At 43.3% G+C, this 19730-nt stretch overlaps 1 protein-coding gene across 1 annotated transcript; it reads right to left on the bottom strand.

The window, feature by feature from the left end:
• Positions 1-764: 764 nt before the first annotated feature.
• Positions 765-14233, bottom strand: TMEM263 (transmembrane protein 263). The gene is made up of 5 exons (XM_061445058.1): positions 14130-14233; positions 10699-10760; positions 9635-9759; positions 7046-7115; positions 765-2528 (listed from the first exon to the last, which is right to left on the bottom strand). Exons 4-5 carry the CDS (start codon positions 7107-7109, stop codon positions 2242-2244), a joined length of 351 nt encoding a protein of 116 aa, XP_061301042.1. The 5' UTR covers positions 7110-7115; positions 9635-9759; positions 10699-10760; positions 14130-14233; the 3' UTR covers positions 765-2241.
• Positions 14234-19730: the final 5497 nt, after the last annotated feature.

Below are 19730 nucleotides of genomic sequence, written 5' to 3'. Positions count from 1 at the left end.
GCAAGATACAGGACAAAGCTTTTTTTGAAAACTAAAACCATATGCAATGTTGAAGTGTTTCAGTTACAAGATTCAGAGGTAATAACTACAAGAACAAAACATCATGAAGTGTGTCGGCAGCTTGTTACAGATCTCACATTATCTCAGACCATACTTGTTTTGCAGTAAGTTTCATAGTATAAAAATTAGAGAATGTCATAAAAAAGGGGTATGAGGAGTTCATTTGTTTTCAGCAAACTATTAGGAAGGGTTTGGTTGAGTGTCACAAACACAACTGCTCCAAACAAGGGTTACTCCAAGTGTTCAGCGGTAGCATTCTGGGGATATGTCTACGCTGGGAACTGCACAGCAGCAGACCACATGTTATTTACTGCAGCCACATTGCCTCTGATACCCAAGCTAGCTCATTTCTAGAGTTAATAGGCATCCTTGAACTGCACTGTATTCTGTGTGATTAGCTTCGACTATTAAAAATAGTTAATGTCTTCCATTTGTTGCATAAACTTACCACACCCTTGCAGCAGGTTGGAGCTGAGCAGCTAGTGCATCTAACAAAAGGAGGCAATAAAGCTTTCCCCACCACCCCAAATCCCCATGCTTACAAATATTGTACTACCAACATATACAATTACTGATACCAGATAAAGTTGCTCTGGAGTGTAGTTGAAGTACCAATGGCTCAGAAAGGCTAGGTGACTACTGTACCATAACTTACACACAGTACACTTTCAACATCTGTGAAAAAAGGACTAAGCTTTAGGTGATATGTTTTGATTATTTTTTCATATCTAAAAAGTCTCCCTATATAGCCTTCTTGTACAACCACAGCCACTGAAAAAGGAAGCTTATGTGCTTAGAAGTTCTGTGCAGGAACACAAGTTTGTAGAAAACACTGCATACACAACATTCGTAGCCACCTTCTGTGGGCTTCTGAAGAGGTTACTTACATGCAAAGTCAGTACACAAAAAGATCACCAACAGCGTCTGTTTTAAGGCAACCTCAAGCTGTGTTGTTACAAGTGCATTTTCCCCTCACACTGCAGAGGATCTACAGATGTTCCCACTGGAGGTGTGTCAGCATTTGGAATCTGTCAGTATACAAGTTACTTGGATGATGTTTCTCTTTATTTTCTTTTAAGGCCCCATCTACTTTTTTTTGGTTTCTTTTGAGTATTACATTTGACTCAAACATCAAAATGCAAAGTATGAGAGAAAGATGTAGTGAAAAAATCCTTGCATTTGCTTTAACAGAGCAAAAAACTTAACCTGGTGCATCATGGAGTTGAGACAACAGCTTTGCCAGTTCTTCAGTGGTTTCCAACTACACAAAGGCATTTCAAGTCAGACAGTTGTGCCAGATGACCACAAACATCAGCCCAGTTTCCATTAAACCATCATTTTTTCTAGTGTTTAGAAGTTTATTAGAAGCAAGTTTTTACTTGCCAGCAAATACACCTGAGATGGAGCAATCTTGTTTCAGTAAAAATGGAAAAGTTTTCAGTTACCAGGATTCATAAAGAGAGTCTAAAACTCATACTGTAAACTGCACTGAAACGACTGGACAGTTCTTCAGACAGCTTCACCTAGTAAAAAAAGATATTTTTCTCTAATAAGGCATTGTTAGTTTACTCTTTATGATCCCTTCTACCATGCTGTCAAACCTTCTCACTTCTATCTCCACTCTGACTTCCAGTTTCTGCACCACACCAGTTCTATTTGCTCCAGCATGCATGGGCAGAACAGTCACTGGGAGTTTACAGGCTGCCTGCAAATACAGTTTCATAACCCAAACTATTCAGGCACATCCAACAATGCCATTACACAGCTGAAGGATCCTTAGCAGGAGGATGTGGAAACCACTGAGAACAGTGAATGGTATCTCATCATATTGATGGTACAGCAGAGACTACCAAGTTTGTGTTCACATTTAGTCCAAAACTGCAAAAGACTTACAGTAAATGAATATTCAAATATGTATTATCCCTTCAGATACACTTACTTCTACAGTTATCAAGTGTAACATTTCACCAGATACAAAGCTTCAATCTAGGCTCTAATGAATCTTCATACGCCGTGCTAGCCAAGCTTCTTCCGTCCTTTTCAGATGGAATGGAGTTACTTGCACAACTCTTTAGAAGATAAAGTGTCTAAGACACATGGCTTCTCATGGTCCAAATCTGAGCAGATTTTAATGCCACTGTTGTAATATTCTGGATAATCAAATATGTCTCAGTTTTGGATTTAGTCAGACTTATCCTTTTTCTTTCCCGTTAAAGGCACTTTACTTGCAACAGCAGATCCTACAGCTGTAACACCTCCAGCTACAGCAGAAACACTTCCTTTGACTAGCCCCACTCCCACTGAAGGCACAGATGTAACTGCTGTTTTGGTAATTTCCAAGCTCTTCCCTCCAATCCAAGCAACACCCCCGATCGTGGCACCAACAGCTCCCTTTGTGACACTGAAGAGGCCACCAGTCACACGAGAAAGCATGCCAGGCTGCTGCTGCGGGTGGTCTTTTACTGAACCTGAGGGAGGAAGCAACAATGAAATCAATCACAGAGCTAGGATTAAAACATTTAATTTTCTTCCAGCAAGCCCTCTTCTGTCATTTGGAGCAGGGAGGGAGGAGTCCAATGGCCAAATAAGCTCATTAAATGAAATTATGGAAATGTAACAGAGTTTATTTTCCAATAATAAATACATAATAATGTATAGTAATAAAAATGATGTAATAATAAATAATACATAGTAATGTATCTGCCCCATCCTTGGCAATGTTCAAGGCCAGGGTGGACAGGGCTTTGAGCAATCTGGTCTAGTGGAAGGTGTCCCTGCCTATGGCAGGGGCGTTGGAACTGGGTGAGCTTCAAGATCCTTTCCAACCCAAACCATTCTGTGATTCTACAAAACACCAAAAGTGGTCCCCAAAGGCATTATCATTATGAGGAGTTAAAGGCTCCCAACAGAAGTCCCAATATGATGCACAAAACCAAATCACAAACCATAGGATTTCTGCATGCTGTTGACCACATAAATATGTTCTTTTTAATGTTATGTTTAACCTGCATTTTGCACAGTCTCTTGTTGTATAAATAAATTTCTATTCTATATCTTATGGTACAATTACAAAGCCTCAAAATAATATAAAGTATTAGAGTAATAAGAAAGACTCCCAGAATTAGGCATTTAGCCTAATAGTTGGGTAATTACTTCATGTTTCTAAATGTAGGCTTTGAAATGCTAAAGAGACATTTGTACCTTGCCTCTAAAGGGAATTAAGATTGCAACCCCACACCGCGCTACTGCATAAGCATCATCTACTTGTCAAAGACAAAATAGGAAGATGAAACGGTATGTTAATGTATTTAAGCACACAAGAAAATACCATCTACTGCACCTAGAAACTAGTCACCCTGCCACATTTCTCTGCAAGGTGTTTTCAGTGTGAGCCTTGAGAAATCTCTGGTCTCCACAACAGTGTTGGACAGGTCAGTATTTTTCAGCTTCTGTCTTGCCAATTCCTCACCAACCCCAAACCCTTCTTTTAAAAAAGTTTCAGAGTGAACCATGGCAAGAGACAGACAGTTAATAACTGCAGGGAAAGAGTTCCACAGTATTTTGTATTTTCTAGCTACCTGTAGATAACACATGGGATTTAACATATTTCCCTTTCTCATGGAAAAACAACAGGGAGAACCAAGAAAAGAGCAAGTGGAACTACCCTGGGTTTGGTAGGGAAGAAACAAACTTGAAAGAGAGAGGCGAGGGAGTCAGCAGCAGAAAGAACATGCTTGGAAGAGGGTAAGTCTACAGGGGCATGGGAAAAAAAAAATAAATCAAGATCTAGATCCACCAGAGACCTCTATCCCACCTCTGTCACCGCATTCACTCCGCACTGTGATGTGCCTTAAGAAAACCAGTGCAACAGGTCTCAGTCTCCAGTACCCTGACTGCCAACAACTTGCATTTGGAAAACAATTTCCAAGAGTCGCCTCCCAGCACTCATCTACTACAAGATGAGCAACTTTCTCCCTACAAGAGTAAACAACTTTTCAGGCACCTCCAGCAAGTTTTTGATGCCAGGACTGATCCAGGACTTGGAATTTATTAAAAGTGTGGCTCCTGTATGAGTGCCCTGAGTAATTCAAACAGAAGATGCCAAAGAGAGAAATTCTTGTAAGTTTAAGCAAAAGTATCCAGAGGGGCAGTGCAGCTCAAGGGAGCAGAAAGTACTAAAAATGCTTCCAGCTTACATTAGTGTCTCTTATTAAAGAAACTGATATACATAACAGAAAGGGTCATGGAAGCTACAAATATAAATGACAATCTTTTACCTAAAGCTAAGTAATACCCTTGTCTGGTTCACTCTAGGCCAGCAGCTTTCAACCCGAACATCTCCGGCAAAAACACGTTGCCAACTCAAACGCATCAGAATTTCTATTTACATAAAGACAGTCTTCAAGGAATAACACTCAGAGGAGTATATGGAGCCTGGTATAAAATCCACTGTCCAGGTATTACTCATTTGAAGATTCTTGTGACCAGACTTCCACACCTTGTAAAAAACTTAGGCAGAAAGCGCTGTACTTCCACCTAACTGGATCATTATCATCAGGGTGAATAAAGCTTTATCACACTGAATTTTAACAGCGGATTTCAGTGAGTCAGAGGTGATATTAGCAAGAAAGGACCACCAGAGCTAATTTGAAAAATAACAACAAAGAAACAAAAGTAATCCTGAAATGCTTCTTCTCATATTACTTCAGGTGGACAACATCTACCCTATTTCACAAGCGTCAATACTGACTGTGACTTCGTGTATTAATAACTTCCTGGCCGTGGCTGACACATTCCCATTTCATTCCTGTTTGCACTGTCCATGAGGTCTAATAAACACCCTGCAGCTGCAAAGTTTTCACTGCTGGTTGATTTCCATTCTAGGATATGCACTCCTGCTCTCCTTGTTTCTAACCAGTATGAAAAAGAAGGTAAACCAGATCATTCCTAAATTTAGGAAGAAAACAACACCTGTTCCTTGTTCAGGGGTTGGATCATGCTGCCTCACAGCCAGCTTCCTGCAAAAGAGTTTGCATGAATTTAGGTTGCAAATATAAAGCATTAGAATAGGACTGCTCATAGAAAGCATGAGCCCAAAAGTTGCTTCTACTTATCCATGGCTTTAAAGCTTTTGGACACCAAGCTTCGAGTGGGATTTGGACAAACTGGAACTATTATATCTTTATGAAAAATTGCAAATTGGTTTTGAAATTGAGCCTTTCCTCTGAGGATTTTTTTGGCAGCCTGTTCCAAGAGCCCATCTTCTTGCAAATACGAATGCCTCCCATGCATGTTTGGCCATCTTCATATGACAGCGTAAGCATATCGCATATAAAGGCCTTGTATATTTAAAATAGGGATCTTCAAGGGTATTCCAACATTTTAACTACATTCATAAAGCTTCAAGAGTGCATATGAAACAGAATCAAAAGGAAAAAGCCTTCTCAAAGATGGAGTTTCTATTAAGATGAGTTGTGTTTCATTCTGCTCCCTTTAACTACACCAACTTCATCTATTTAGTCTTCATATTCAAACCGGTTCTTGACATACTGAAAGATACTGTGCAGAAGAAAATCAGTCTTAATTGCTCACAAATTTTAAACAAAATCTTGCGTTATCTAGTGATGTTCAGACTTTGCTCTCATGCTCTGAACCACCTGAATATTCTAGGAAGATAAAAAATGCCCACTTATTTCACTGCCTTCCCCAAGAATAAGTTGTAGTTTACCAGTCAGACCACTGTTCGCTTTCTATACGTGAGGTTTAACACGTATAAACTACAATTCAACCTTTAAAGCAAAAAGAAAATAAAAAAGGTGCCTTAAAAGCCAGACTTGAAGATAACACACATTAGGGCATAGTCTTCCAATATGGCATTTACTTTCAGAAGTGATTCTGGGATCTTGACAACCCTGTAAGAGCTTAAGCAGGAAAGACTTTTGTCCTCACACCATGATACTGTAACAAGTTCAAGGATGGGAGAGCTTAAGAACCACTGTGCCACTTTTCCTGTCATCTTCTTGTACTTGCGTTTCCTGCCTAATAGTTACAAATAGAGTGAGCTACTTTGCTTCAACCCCTTCTGCTACACTTGAACAATTATTATGCACTAACTGAAGCAAATTTTCAGTAATACAATGTATAAAAGCTGAGGAAAATAAAACCTCAAACCAACAAACAGAGCTTTAAAGGGCCATTACATATTGAAGAGCTGAGAAGGAAACGGGATTCACAGACCTCCACATCCAACACATTTGGTCTTAAAGCAAGAGAAGACAGAACAGAGACAACCTGTGTGCCAAGAATGGCTTTTGATCTAGTATACTTCCAGACACATTATGCAAGCAGAGCTCTTCATAGTCCTGCTGGTCCACAGCCTGGAAAGCAATTCTTCTCATTAACAGCTGCATTTCCTCTGCAGATATAATATCCAATTTGAGACTCATTTCGTTCAGGAGACAAAGACGTCACCCATCCAGTGAAGTCAAGAGTGAGTGGGTTTGTTTTTTTGAAACCATGAGATTATTTCAATAGTTAGAACCATAGTTAATTGTATGACGGAAAAGAGTCTCAAAAGTAGTTATGAAGTTCTGTATATTTTTAAGCACATCTTGTTTAAAAGGAACTATGAACTCAGCAAGGTGTCCAAAAGCAAAACCAGGCACTTTTCACCTCACATAATGAAAGCAGACCAATTCACATCTCTGGAAACTAATCTGCAAATTATGTCCTTCAGGATCAGCCCATCTTCTCTGTAATTTATCAGTACAGTTGTTTACTAAGTTAGATTCAGTGGTCTTACTGCCATCAGGATAATGCGGATGTGAAATGAACAATAACCTAGGCCCATCCCATCCCAGGGCTGGCTTGCTTACTTTACTTAACTGAAAGTTAAGGCATTCAGCTTGCAGATCTGTTTTTAAAAGAGAAAACAGATGATTTTCTGTGAATTTACAGAAATCAGATTATGAAAACTAATACATACCTTCTGGTGGTTCATCATGAAGGTATGATGGGACTTCCTGTTGGTTTTTGTCTGTTTGATTCATTATTGCCTAAAAAAGAAATTCACATACGCTATACATCTTTTCTGGCAAAGCATAAATGTAATCTGTGTACCCAAAATTCACGCAGTTTAAGTTCCACAGCAAAGGAACAACTCCTAGATAAGCTACAGCAGCTCCTGCCAAACTGCTGCTCTTTGTTATCAGATTGTGCTTTTGCATTCTTCAACCAGACTCAGTACTTGAAGAAAGGAGCCCTCCAGCAGGTTAGCAGGCTTGGCAAGAGCTGCCACCCCACCAAGTACATCTCAAACCTAAAAAGCAGGTAGAAAACCAGTATGAAACCAAAATAGAGGCTGCTATAAACTAGCTCCAATTAAGTACTAAAAAAAGAAAAGCCTAGTGATCATAGAGGTGGTGGCACTAGAAAAACAGCAGTATGCATGTAAGATCTGTTAGTACCTGGAAAGCAGTAAAGAAACAAGTCCTTGCAGCTGAACTTGAGTAAGTGCCATGAAAACAAAATATAAGAATTGTAACAAAACCACTCCATTTATGTTGTAGCAGTACTGCATACACGGTGTGGAGACAGCAGCAGAACTAGACCATTTTAACTCTACACAAACTTCCCAATGAAAACATTTCAGAAACAGTATTTCTTTACACAAAAGAAAACCTGCTGTTTCCTTAGAGCAGTTCTAGAACAGCAGTCCCTGACACTGAGGGGGATCACAGGAGAAAGCTCAAGTCAGCAGCTCAGCTTACTGCATTTTTCTCTGTGGAGGGGAAGAAAGCAGTATCTAGTCCAGGCTTCCCTCCTGCTTTCCTCCCCTACCAAAGCATGCCTTGGTGTTACATCCTGCCTCCTCCCCTGAGCCCTCCTGCAAATCCTGCTTTCCCTCCTCAGCAGACACGGAGGTCAGGAAAAGAAGAAAGAAAACCAAGTTGAATTATACCACTCGGCACCCTTCTATCTTCCTGCCAGTGACCTCTTGGTTCTCTTATCCCTGAACAAGCCTTTAAATCATTCAGTTTCTTCCAGAAGTCACTGATCACCTCAAAAATAATTCCAGCTTCTCTTTCTGTGCCCAGATCTCTCCATATTTTCTGGATGAGAAAGCAGTAGCTGGGATCTGAAGAAGGGATGAGGAGGCAGAAGCAGAACGAGGGTGGGAAGCCTCACCTGGAAAACAGCACCTAAAACCCTCATAGTACAATTATGAAATCAAAGCATCACAGTAGAAAATGGCACCCACATGCTAAATGATAGATCTTTGGATGAGAAGCAAGCCTAAACTGAGTCCTCACAATCAGCACTGAGGGTATCAGTTCACGACTCAGAAAATGCAGGTACCTTTACACAAGAAGCTGAACAGGAAAGCAAGCAACCACCCTACTGCAGGATGACTGATTTGATGGCAATGCTGAACAAGTACCTCTCAAAAGCCACAAATGCAAATATGGAAGCTAAGAAACAGCAAAGTGAGTGGCAACCCATCAACATGGAAAACTAAATGCATGAGAGCTAAGAGGCAATTTGAAAAAGTATCAGTTACAGAATTCCTTGTTCTTTTATTTCATCACAAATCAGTAAGTCAAAAGAAAAGAAAAAAGGCCCAACTGATCCCAGGGAGCAATGGAGGGCAGTCAGGCTCTGGGAAAGGACCCTATTCAGGTCCTACGTGACCTCTTTGCATTCACCTTTGCATAATGCAAGCTGGAAGAAATACAAGGATTTCATCCTCACTATGTGAAGGTACATGTAGGTTGTTGCTTTTTTTCCAACTTGAAACAAAAATATCAGGCACTGTAAGAAAGAGAAGGCAGATGCTGTAAGAAACTGACAGGCCTGACATTATTGATCAAAACATCTGTACAAATATGAAGGAACTACGCTTCTACTTAACATGTGAGCTACTTGATCAGGAATTTGGAAGGAGTTTATTTGCTGCATATGGGAAGATCCTAAAAAAAGTAAAACAAAAATCACAGCCTAGCAAGCCTTACTTCAAACAAAGAAATAAGCAAGCAACCAAAATGGTTCTTAAGCAGACTCATGGGAGACACAAATGAGTTAAGGCACAGATAAAGTATTTGTTACAAAGAACTACGTCCACTAATACATTTGTATCTAGCCAGCAGGTAGCTCCCAAAAGAAACTCAGATGAAACTGCTTCTTTGAGCTTCCAAAAAAAGGCACTTCAGCAGAAAATTTTCAGGTATCTAGGTTACAGCCTGCGTCATGAATCCCTGTATCTAATTTAACACCTCAGGAGACTTAAGAGCCTCTGAAAAGGGATCCAAAATCCTGTGTGCTAGACAAGGTGTAGCATATCTGGTGGACAGGAAATACTACAGGAGCATGTTTTAAACCTGGCTCCCCTCCAGATATTTAAGGTGAGTATTTCTGCTGACTGGAGGTCAAAGGCCTGGAATAACTGCTTGGTGGCAGATGACTTCATCCAGTCTTCAGATGAAGAGGGCAGGAACGTATCTTTTTATTTCAAAAACTGGAGTTAGAAAAACAGAAACCCTTCCCTACATAATACCATTAAGGTGAAAGCACTCACCTATGATTTGATGCCTCCTTTGTCTGTTACGATTCAAGCTCTTATGTTCCACTTTGCAAGAGAGTCCCCTGGTCACCAGATTGCAGTGTATCCTAAGGCAGGTTTCTCTTCACACTGCCTACTGCCTGTCCCCACGAAGAAGAAGAAAGCAAAATTTATGAGACCCAACAGAGATTACAACTCAGCTGACATCTAAGGCAGCAATGTGGAGGTGCAAAGATAATTGTGCAGAGAATCTGGAGTAATTCAGACACAGTACTGATTAGCAACTTTGGAAACTTAAGTTGGAAGCTGCAGATTCAATGTTCCCCGGCACTGAACTACTCACAATTGTTACCAGCAATGCAAACACATGCAACAAGGCAAAGATTTGTCAGAAGCCTGAACCCTTAATGCAAAATAAACTTTAGCATTTTCATCCAGTGATGCCAAATTCACAGTGTCTTCTGTCACTGGGTTCATTTAACACCTCCATTTAATGATCCCATGGAATGAGGCAAGATCTCCAAGAGTCCTGGCAGAACTCAGACATTCATGAAGCAGACATTTAGCATACCAGTGGCACTCTCCAGTTTCCTTCTTCATCTGTGCAGATGTGTTGTTTTCTTATGTTAAGAACTGGAAGCAAACCCAGATCTTACAAGACATTTCAAATAGGGACACATGTAAACTACTTTTTGCTTTTTCCCCCTCTCTGCGCTTAGGAGGGTGCTAGTCCTTCAAGAGTTAAGGGATAACTTCTCATCTTTAACAATGCATTAACATATGTATCGATCATCACACTAAAAGAATACTAATAACTTAAAAAATAAAGGAAGTCACTCGATTAGTTTTAAAGAAGAAAACACACTTTCATACTGTCAGAATGTGAAATATACAGGAAGCTTCCAACTTTTACACAATCGTAAAGAAAGAACTGGTTTGGAAGAGGATTTTTGAGAGCTATTTATAACATGAATGTCGTTTCAGGACCCTGAACGAAAGCCCAAGAAAGCTCTGGAGGTAGTAACACTTCAGCCACATGTACATTCACATCAAAGCTGATTAAAGTAAAGTTTTCTCACCAAATATATTCCTTCGTGAAGATTTCTAGTTAGGTGTTTCCACACAAGTATTCTGCATACACCTATGAGAAAAGCAGAAGGTTAATGACATCTTACGGTCATCTACTGCCACATACCTGCCATGGGCGTATGGTGGGAATCATACATGGAGCCGCACACTTAGGGAGAAGCACACCTGGCATGGCCTTAAGACACCAGAATTTTAAGAGATTTATCTCACTGACCAAAACACTGATTCCTTTTGTGTTTACTTGCTCTACATGGTGTCATGAGGATTACTACAGTGTCATAATTAATGTTAAAGCACAGCCTCTCCTTAATGAGTCTGCAGCTCTTACACAGCAACCTGTGTAAACTTTTAGCCTTCCACTGAGAAGTGAGCTCTAGCTATTACAGATGTGTGTGCAACTTCCTGAGCTTCAGATGATGCTCTTGATGCCTTTCTGACTTCACAAACAAAAAGCCCCACTGTTTCAGCACAGCAAACCTGGCCCAAGCAGCAGCCAGTAAAAGCTGGCTCATTTCAATGCCACTACTCAGACATTTGTGGGTAGCAATGAACCTACCCAAGGATACGGCCAACTTCAGTTGGCAACATAACGCCGCTCCAGAAGGCTGCTGCAGCAGCAGACGGTGCTGGAACTATTCACCTGACAGAACTGCAAACAAACCAATTCCCTCCTCTCAGTCCACCTTAAAAAAATTATCTTCCTTCTGCTCACCAGCTATGAAGCTAGAAAGCTTGGCTACGGAGCTGATGGAAGACAAAACAGTCCTTGCCACATGCATGACTCTCCTTCCCTTCTTCCAGCAGCTGCAGATTTCAGAATGAACCTCATGCCTTTCACATACATGAAAATAATTCTTTTAGGGGTGATACTTTAAGGAATTCCTTTTGGAAAGAGTAGCAGTGCTCTGCTCTCCAAATTAAACAAAGAAACAAGCATGGAGCCAAAAAGGTAATCTCACCCATGGCTGCTCTTCAGGGTACCCTTTCAAGCTGCACAAGTGACTCCTGACTATTAGTTTCCCTGCTTTACACCTTGGACTAGGGCTTGTAACATTCATGGGTGGGAGTGCTCAGTGCTATTAATTCTCTCAGACATAACCCTCAGAGCACAGCCGACATGGAAACGTGCTTTTCAGTTAGTTAATGCAAAGGAGACAGTTGACTGAGCTTCTACAAGTAGAAAGAGTCAGTGCTAACAGCACTAAAGTGAAAAAGCAAATCCAGGCACGCAGGAAGCATGTAGCTAAAAACCAAGAGCATAGCTGACATTTCAACAAGCCTTCTGTTTAAAAGCCAAGCTTCAAAAATCAGATTTATATACAAAGTGAGACTGGCTTGGAAGCGATCATACCCATTCCAGAGGGGGAAAAAGAGACAAGGTATTCAGGGAAAGAATGCAAGAAGTTGATCAGAAGTTTCCAGGTGTGAACACTGATTACTTTTAAAGCTATAGCAGGATGGGCTACAGGCCCCCAGAAAACATGCCAAGCCTACCACAAAAGATTTAAACAACAGGCTCACAGTATGCAGGGCTCAGCACACAGCTGGGAAGGTAATGCAACATTAATTGTGTGCATGCGGTGTATTAAAAAACAAATACACCCTGCACACACAATTGAAGGCAAAAAAAGGAAGCATATCTCATGCAAAACAAAAATCAGCCTAACCCTTAACTTTGCACAGGACATTACAGCATCATATCTACCTATATGAGAATCCAGTGCATTTCTCCAATTAAAATATAGATCGGGCTCCAGGGAACACCTGATGTTGGCAATGAAGTTTTCTCCAAAGCAAGGATTCACAGGAAAACGCAAAAACTCTAATTCCCCTTTTCTAATCCTCCAAACCTGGTTTCTAGAAATTAGATAGTAAATTCCAGTAAGGCACAGGGTACAGCTTCAGAAAGGCCATGGAAGCTCCATTTTACCAGTCCTGTCATCCTGTGCCTCCTGCTAGCTCAGCTTTCTAAGGCAGAGCCTTCTCCATTTCTTGTAATGCTTCACCAATGCCTTGAGGTCCACTTTGCCTCAGCATTCCTCCTCCATGAGGCCTACAAAGACAAAACCTTACAGCACCTAGAGCAGTCACTGAACTTCCTTGCCACCCCTTGCTAATGAACTCTCTCCCATGCATCCCCCTCGATGGCTCCTGATATTTAGACCTGTTGACTTGCCAGACAAGGACCACCTTTTGTATTGAGGAGCCAACACCAACTTCACTGAATGTTTAACCACAGCTTAACAGAAAGCTTTGAGAGAAAAAAAGTCTGGGTAGCATTTACTCAGCAGGCTTATAACTGATGTGCATACAAAGCAGTTATTTGCGAACTAAATTAAGCTATCTCTCATGCATCCTTCCAGTTACATACTGCCTGAATACTGAGGCAGGCTACATGCGCTTGATATTCGTCTTCCTCACGGAGTGATATCCTGATTCAGAGCTCTCGTTTTCAGCATGGTTACATGAGGCGGAGGAAGCATTTAATCACATCCGCAGAGGCTGCCTATGAGCTTCACACAATGACTAGAACCTGCTCTATGCTAAAGTAACTTGCATTAGTTTTCAGGACACACCACATAAACACCTAGGCTAGGTGAATGCCGAAAGATAAGCTGCTCCCAAACAGCTTACCAAAAAACTTTTCCACATCCTACTCCATCAAGCTGGCCTTGATAGAACCGGATGGAAGGAACAGCAGGTTACTACAGGGAACATCTGTATACAGCGAAGGTTACAAAGACCACTCGAAGCAAAGCTTCTCCTGCCAGAGAAGTTGACAGGGGAGCACAAGACCAGCCAGGGAGGAGGCCAAGGCGAGCCTGGCTCCCCCAGATGCCCACCCAGGTAGGAGCTCTGCCAAGGTCAGGACGCGGCAGCCGCCCCCGAGACTGGTCCAGGTCCCGGTCCCACACGAGAGGAGACGCCCGCCCTGTTCCGTCGAGGCCCCACACCCGCTCGCAGCGCGGCCCAAACCCCCGCCACCTCCTCCCCCTCGCAGCTATCTGGCTCCCCGAGAGAGCTCGGGGGGCGGCGGGCAGCGGATCACAACCACGGGCACCGCCGGGCACCTCAGCGCAGGGCGGCGGCACTGACGTGGCAGCCAAGGCCGCGGCCGGAGCCGCTGCAGCCGGCCCGGCCTTCTCTCCGTCCTTCCCGCCCGCCGGTACTGCGGCAGGGAGCACAAAGGCGGGCTGCCTGCGATCCGGAAAGCGCCGAGGGCAGGTGGCGGCGGCGGCCCCGCTCCACCAGGCCCGCCTGTCCCTCCGGCGGCTCCGCCGAGTCCGCTCCCGTCTCCTGCCTCAGTAGTTTCCCTTCCTCCGCGCCGAGGAGCAAAGCGGAGGCAGGAAGAAGGCTGTGGCAGCTACCCGGCTAACGGCGGGACCAGGGCGGCGGTGGCGGCCGCTCAGCTCCCACTCACCGCGCAGCAGACTCGGTTCGGATCAGCTCCGCCAGAGATTTCACTCCTGCGCCTTTCCCCGATGCCGACGTGGCGCCCGCCCCGTCGGCGCCCGCAGACCCCGCCCCAGCGCGCGGCGCGGCCCCCTCGGCTGCGGGGGGCACGCAGGCGCCGCCGCTCCCGCCCCCTCCCCTCGGGCCTCGGGCTCTCAACCCCTCTACGGCCGCTTCCTCTGGTGCCACGCGTTCGTACCGGCCTCCTTCGGAGGGGCTGGGCTGCCCGGGGGATGCCGCGGGCTAAGCCCGACCTTTCTGGCCCCCGACAGGCACCGTCCTCCGCCGGGGAAGGGGGCAGGCCCAGACACACGGGGCTCGTATCCCCGTCGGCCCATGTGGGGCCCTACGCTGAGCGGGGCTTTGACACCGAGGCGGGGGAAGGTGCCAGCTAGTGGCAGGGGAGGAAAAGCATGGCAGTGATGGCATTGCTGACCAAGATGCTGCAGGGTGTGTTTGGCTTGTGGCGCTCAGTCGGGCTGGGGAGCAACTTGGAAATGAGGTTGGGGTGAATAGATGTACCCTTGGGGCTCCCTGACCATGCACAGAGGGAAGACTACCCCATCCTGTGTGGGCTGTGAGAAGCACCATGCTGTGCTGTGCCATCAGTGTGGTGTGAAGCCGCTATGCTAATCCGAAAGATCTGGGTTTACGTTAAGCACTTGCTTATGCTGCACCCTTTATCCCAGCTATTATCTGGGTGAGTGGAGCTGCTCACATGCAACCTGTAGGGAGTGAAGTTGTAGTCAGGATGGTTTACAGGCATGGCTTTCTAGGTACCTACACCAACAAGGATAGGTGGGGAAAAACCCATTTTCTGTCAGTCACCCCTTCTTTGTGACCTCTTCTTGCACATCCCTAAAAAGCCTTGGTGATGAACTTTCAAGTTTGTTAAAAACTGTTGGATGGCCAGGGAAGAGAGGGAAGTACCAGGTACCTTGAATAGGAGTTTAGAAACGGAACTCCTCTCAGCAGCACAGAAATACTAAATACCCCATGAAATGCTTCACAAGATCAAAAAACTTGTACAGTCAAAATGTCACCTCTGCTTCCTTCACCCATCTTCGTGCTTGACTGCCACACTTCTGCTTTACCCTCCTGTCCTCAAAGAGGGGTGTATAGAGGATAATCTTTCCTGGACTCCTCCAAAATCATTAGTCCCTGTCTGAACTTGGCTCCTGTGTGGGAAATACAAAACTAGCACCTGGTTCCACAGACATGTCTAAAGAGGCCTTTTCCAGGCTCTTTATCAGCCCCAGGTACTGCACCTCTGGATTAGTGCAGAGGGATGTAATGCAGGCATGAGATAAAGGTGAAGGAGATCTGTCCTCAGAGTGTGCAGATCTATCAGAGGTCACTGGACAGTTTCAGGAGCATCAGTGTGGCCCATCAGACTGACACTGTATGGGCCTCAGAGGGCATTGCTGATAACTGGGTCCATGACGTTCCTGATCTGCTGAAGGAATAGGAGCCATATTCTTTAGTTTGGCACTGAACAGGAGAAAGCTGGAATGCACAAGAAGCCAAGTGGAAAACCAAAGGCGGTGTCATGCTGCGAGCACTCCCTGGGATCTTTTGGGACGTGGGAGGCACCTAGTGTGCTGACTTGGTTGTGTGCTTTGGAAACACTACACAGGCACAGAGGAGTCCTACTCTGGGATTTTAATTTCCACCTGGGAGTGGGAGGACAGGTCAGCAACTCTGAACATGTAAGGTGTTCACATCCCTGATACTAGCAGAGGACGCCTACCACTGTTACCATCTTCTTGGGCTTCAAAATAGGGGGATTTTCCTACAGCTGCTCTTCATCCCTTGCCCTAAGGCCCAGGATACACAGTGCTTTCTCTGCATGCGGTGCTCTGCTTCAAGTGCAAGGCCTATAGCTTCATGTTTCTGGTGGCAGCAGAAAAAGTTGCTGCTTGAGTATTTTCTCTGTGATGGAGTTAAACAATCACCCATCAACTTTACAGCATTAGGCATCAAAAATGTTTTGCTTCCTAGTAACTGAAAATGAAATGCATTACAGAGATGAAAATCTCTTTCATACTCTGAAAGGCTCAGGAGGACTTGAGTTGTGAAGTGTTTTGCTGGGCAAACAGAGAGCCAACTTCCTCATAAAAACCACAGCCATTGGCGGTGGAGTCTCACTGGCAGGTGTAATAACTGAAATAACTTCAGGCTGCCATCTCTGCAAACAACAGAAACCAAATGAGGGGCGTCCCAGTTACTTTACTAAACAACATTGAAGCTGAGGAAAAGGTTTTGATTGCAGAGATGTGGTCACTGTGACTATTTTTGCTATAGTTTCATTTTTCCTGCATTGAACGTTTCCTTCACAAATAATCTCAAAGATGGTCTGCTGTTGGTATGGTCAGTAAACACTTCTTTAGTATCATTTAATAGCCATGAGAAATAACTAACTTTATCTGGAAATAGCATATAGGCAGCTTCTTGACAACTTTAAAATGGAAAAAAATACAGTGGTTCCTGCATTAGATTATAGGTTTTTAGATTATGTCTGTGAATACACTGTGATTACAGATGCAGAAAATAATTGAAGTAAGGTCAAAATATATACGTCTTGGATTCCATTATGGTGGTTGTGGTTGCTGCCACTGCTGCAATAGCTGTGGGGAACTGGGTTGGACTTTCACTGTATTGAACTCAATGTAGACCTAGGAAACTGCCCTGACAGGAGGGTTTCTCTTTCAGTGCAGAACTTAAAACGTGACATGTGTCTCCTGAACCCCCAGGCCTTGCACTTTCATTTCTCCCACTGTAGGCAGCCATTGTGAAAAGTCAAAGCTGAGGGGAGAGAATCAGGCTCTTCCATCTGGTGCAGTCTATAGGTGTGTGACTGGATAGCAAACTCCAGCTGAACTGTTTGTGCAACAGGAGACCTGAACAAGGAACACAGCGAGAAAGCATGTGAGATACTGCACGTGCTGATTTGTTTGGTTAATTTTATTGTGTTTCCAGAGGTAATGATGTGGAGCTGCTAAGGGTGAAGGCCAGAGATGGACCTTAGGGGGTGCCACCTACTAACTTGTATGCTGTGGATGTGAACACATCTCTATTGCAGATTCATGCCTGTGGTATAGTGCGGATCAGGCAAGAATTGTGCTTTTGCAAACTAGAAATATAAATCTACTTTGGGCTTAAAAATGGGTTCCCTGGGTAGATTACTGCAGTTAATGGTGTGCTGGAAGGAAGGAGAGAAGGAAGGAAGACAGATTAATGTCCAACATTTGTTGGTATTGAGGCTACTGGCTGATGTTACCTTACGAAAAACAGGTTGGAATGAAACAGCAGCGTACCCCACTCAAGTGTATATAATGCCTTCACTGCATATGGAGGGACATGCTTAATGAAGTGTGATGCCTTACCTGCAGATGCATCTCGTCTCATAGAAAATGAAGCTGTCTGTCTGCTAAGAGTCCTGGGTAACCTAGCATGCAAGAGAAGAAAGTCAGAGATGTGAGTTGGTTGTACAGCTACAGCATTTTTGGTTGATGGTTCAGAAAGTAGCAGATCCACTGTACTACTGAAGTACCACCACAGTGCTGGGAACCAGCAGAAAAGCCAGAATACCCTCATTCCTCCCCATGGCACAGCTGACTGCAGAGTTACAACCAACACAAATTGGGAATAAGCAAGAACAGATTTTAAGTCTTTGGCTTAGGTATGGTTTTTTTTTCTGTTCCATGTGCACACACAAATTCAAGGCAATATCACCATGTAATTATATACTTTAAAAAGTTATGCAGAATCTGGTTTTGCAGACTGTAGTCAGCTCATTACCAAGTCATTAGAAAAATGGTTCCAGCAGCAGAACTATTAATGAGCTTGATTCAAGTAGGGAGGGCTTTGTGATTACTTGGCCCTCTGCCTCAGTTTAATTGCAATTTTGAATTTACATACTGCTGTTCAACCAGTGTTTACAAAGGTGAATAGATTTTATTGTCCTCATTTTATAGGTCAGGACATGGTGTCATTTTGGAGTCAAGTGACAAAGACTGAAGCCACGCAATCCCTGAAGCAGTCTGGATCTGTTGCTCAACCTGCAGGCTGGCATTTCATCTGAAAGGATGATTGAGTGATGAACCTGGAACAAAATAATTGCCATAATATTATTTGGTTCCGAGTTTAATGTATTCATTAAGATTCACAAAGACCACAGAAAAGCTTCATATCTGAGGAAGTGCAATGACCAATTGAAAAATGTACATTTGTCAGGAAAATAATCAAAGTACTTGAAGTGATTTCTCAGAGTCTCAAAGAAAAACAAGATAATCACATAATAAGAAACACTGTTGTCCCTCCTATCACACTTTTTTATATTATCAGCAATTATTTGATGTTCCAGTCTTGCAAGTCTTATGAATATGAGCAAAGTTTACTGAAACAAATGAACCTGGAAAGGTCAGATCCCTGCCTTGAATAAATACATATAGATGATTATATTCCTGTTTAGTCTCCTAGGTGTGGTGTGCTGCAGAGAAGCGCAGAAACTCTTTTGTGACTGTTTTCTTTTATCCAGGTTTAAATAAAATGTCCTTCTTGCTGTTTCCCAGCTATGTGCCCTACTTATAGTGTGGTTTTGTAAGCTTTTTGTTCTGCTTTATGAAGGTAGAAGGGTGACTGAGTTACAAGTTGGGTGTGTGTTCACCCACTTTCTCAGCGTCTAACCTCCGAAGACAACTCTTGGCATGGGAACCTCCCCCAGGAGACTGACATTTAAAATAACAAGCTGTGCTAAGCATGAAGTCACTCCTCAAGTCTATCTCTACCATGCCTCCATTTTTGTTGTGAAATAAAACATTATCAGATTTACAGATCTACACAGCAAAAAGTGCTTCCATGTTTTTGAGGTTACGAAGCAAAGATAAAATTCAGGCCTGTAAAGGCACTGAACACCTCTTCCCTTGCTTTTGTGTTTCAAAGGGTCTCTGCAGAGCTGACTACGTACCTTCCATCGGTTTAATTAGACATTCAGCTTTCTGCTTTGCTTCCTTATTCTTCCCAGAGGGCTGATGAGAAGCCCAAGCATTTGGAAAATCAGGCAGGTATCTCCACATTTTGTTACAGCTATTTAATTACAGGGTTATAAATAAGTAAGTGCTTCCAGGTACAGTTGGTACCTTCCAGAGGTGGCAGCAACAGTCCATGATCTATCTTAAGGTCTAGTAAATGGTCTGATCATTGCTAGCTGTTAATGAGGAGAACCACCAGATTGCCACTGGTCCTCAAGTTGTGCATATTGCAGTGGTGACATGGCAGAGACTCTTTTTGCTGTTACTGCATTTATTCCTATGGATGAAAACACAAATATGAAACAAAAAGTTGTAAAACAGGTGTGGGAATACTCAGGAAAAGTACTTTCGTTTCAATTTTGGACTACAAATCACCTACTTCAAATAAGAAGTAAGATAATGTTGATACTGCTAAGAAGTGAATACTTCAAGACCCTGTGGCTTTCTAATGTGCCTGACTTCCGCCTGACTGCTCCATACCTATAGCTGGCCTACTGAGGGGATGAAAGGAACATTCAAAAGTAAAGGAAGCCACA

This window comes from Pezoporus flaviventris, unplaced genomic scaffold (assembly GCF_033815535.1).
Source record: "Pezoporus flaviventris isolate CSIRO_AGI_PZ_B2104156 unplaced genomic scaffold, CSIRO_AGI_Pfla_v1 ptg000002l, whole genome shotgun sequence".
Classification (NCBI taxonomy): domain Eukaryota; kingdom Metazoa; phylum Chordata; class Aves; order Psittaciformes; family Psittacidae; genus Pezoporus; species Pezoporus flaviventris.
This window is presented reverse-complemented; position numbering and strand designations above follow the sequence as displayed.

Excerpts from the sequence above, each read along its gene's own strand:
- TMEM263 (XM_061445058.1), bottom strand. The coding sequence starts at position 7,109 with ATGAATCAAACAGACAAAAACCAACAGGAAGTCCCATCATACCTTCAT. Across the intron at positions 2,529-7,045 it reads TCATGATGAACCACCAGAAG|GTTCAGTAAAAGACCACCCG; the intron begins GTATGTATTAGT and ends TTCCTCCCTCAG.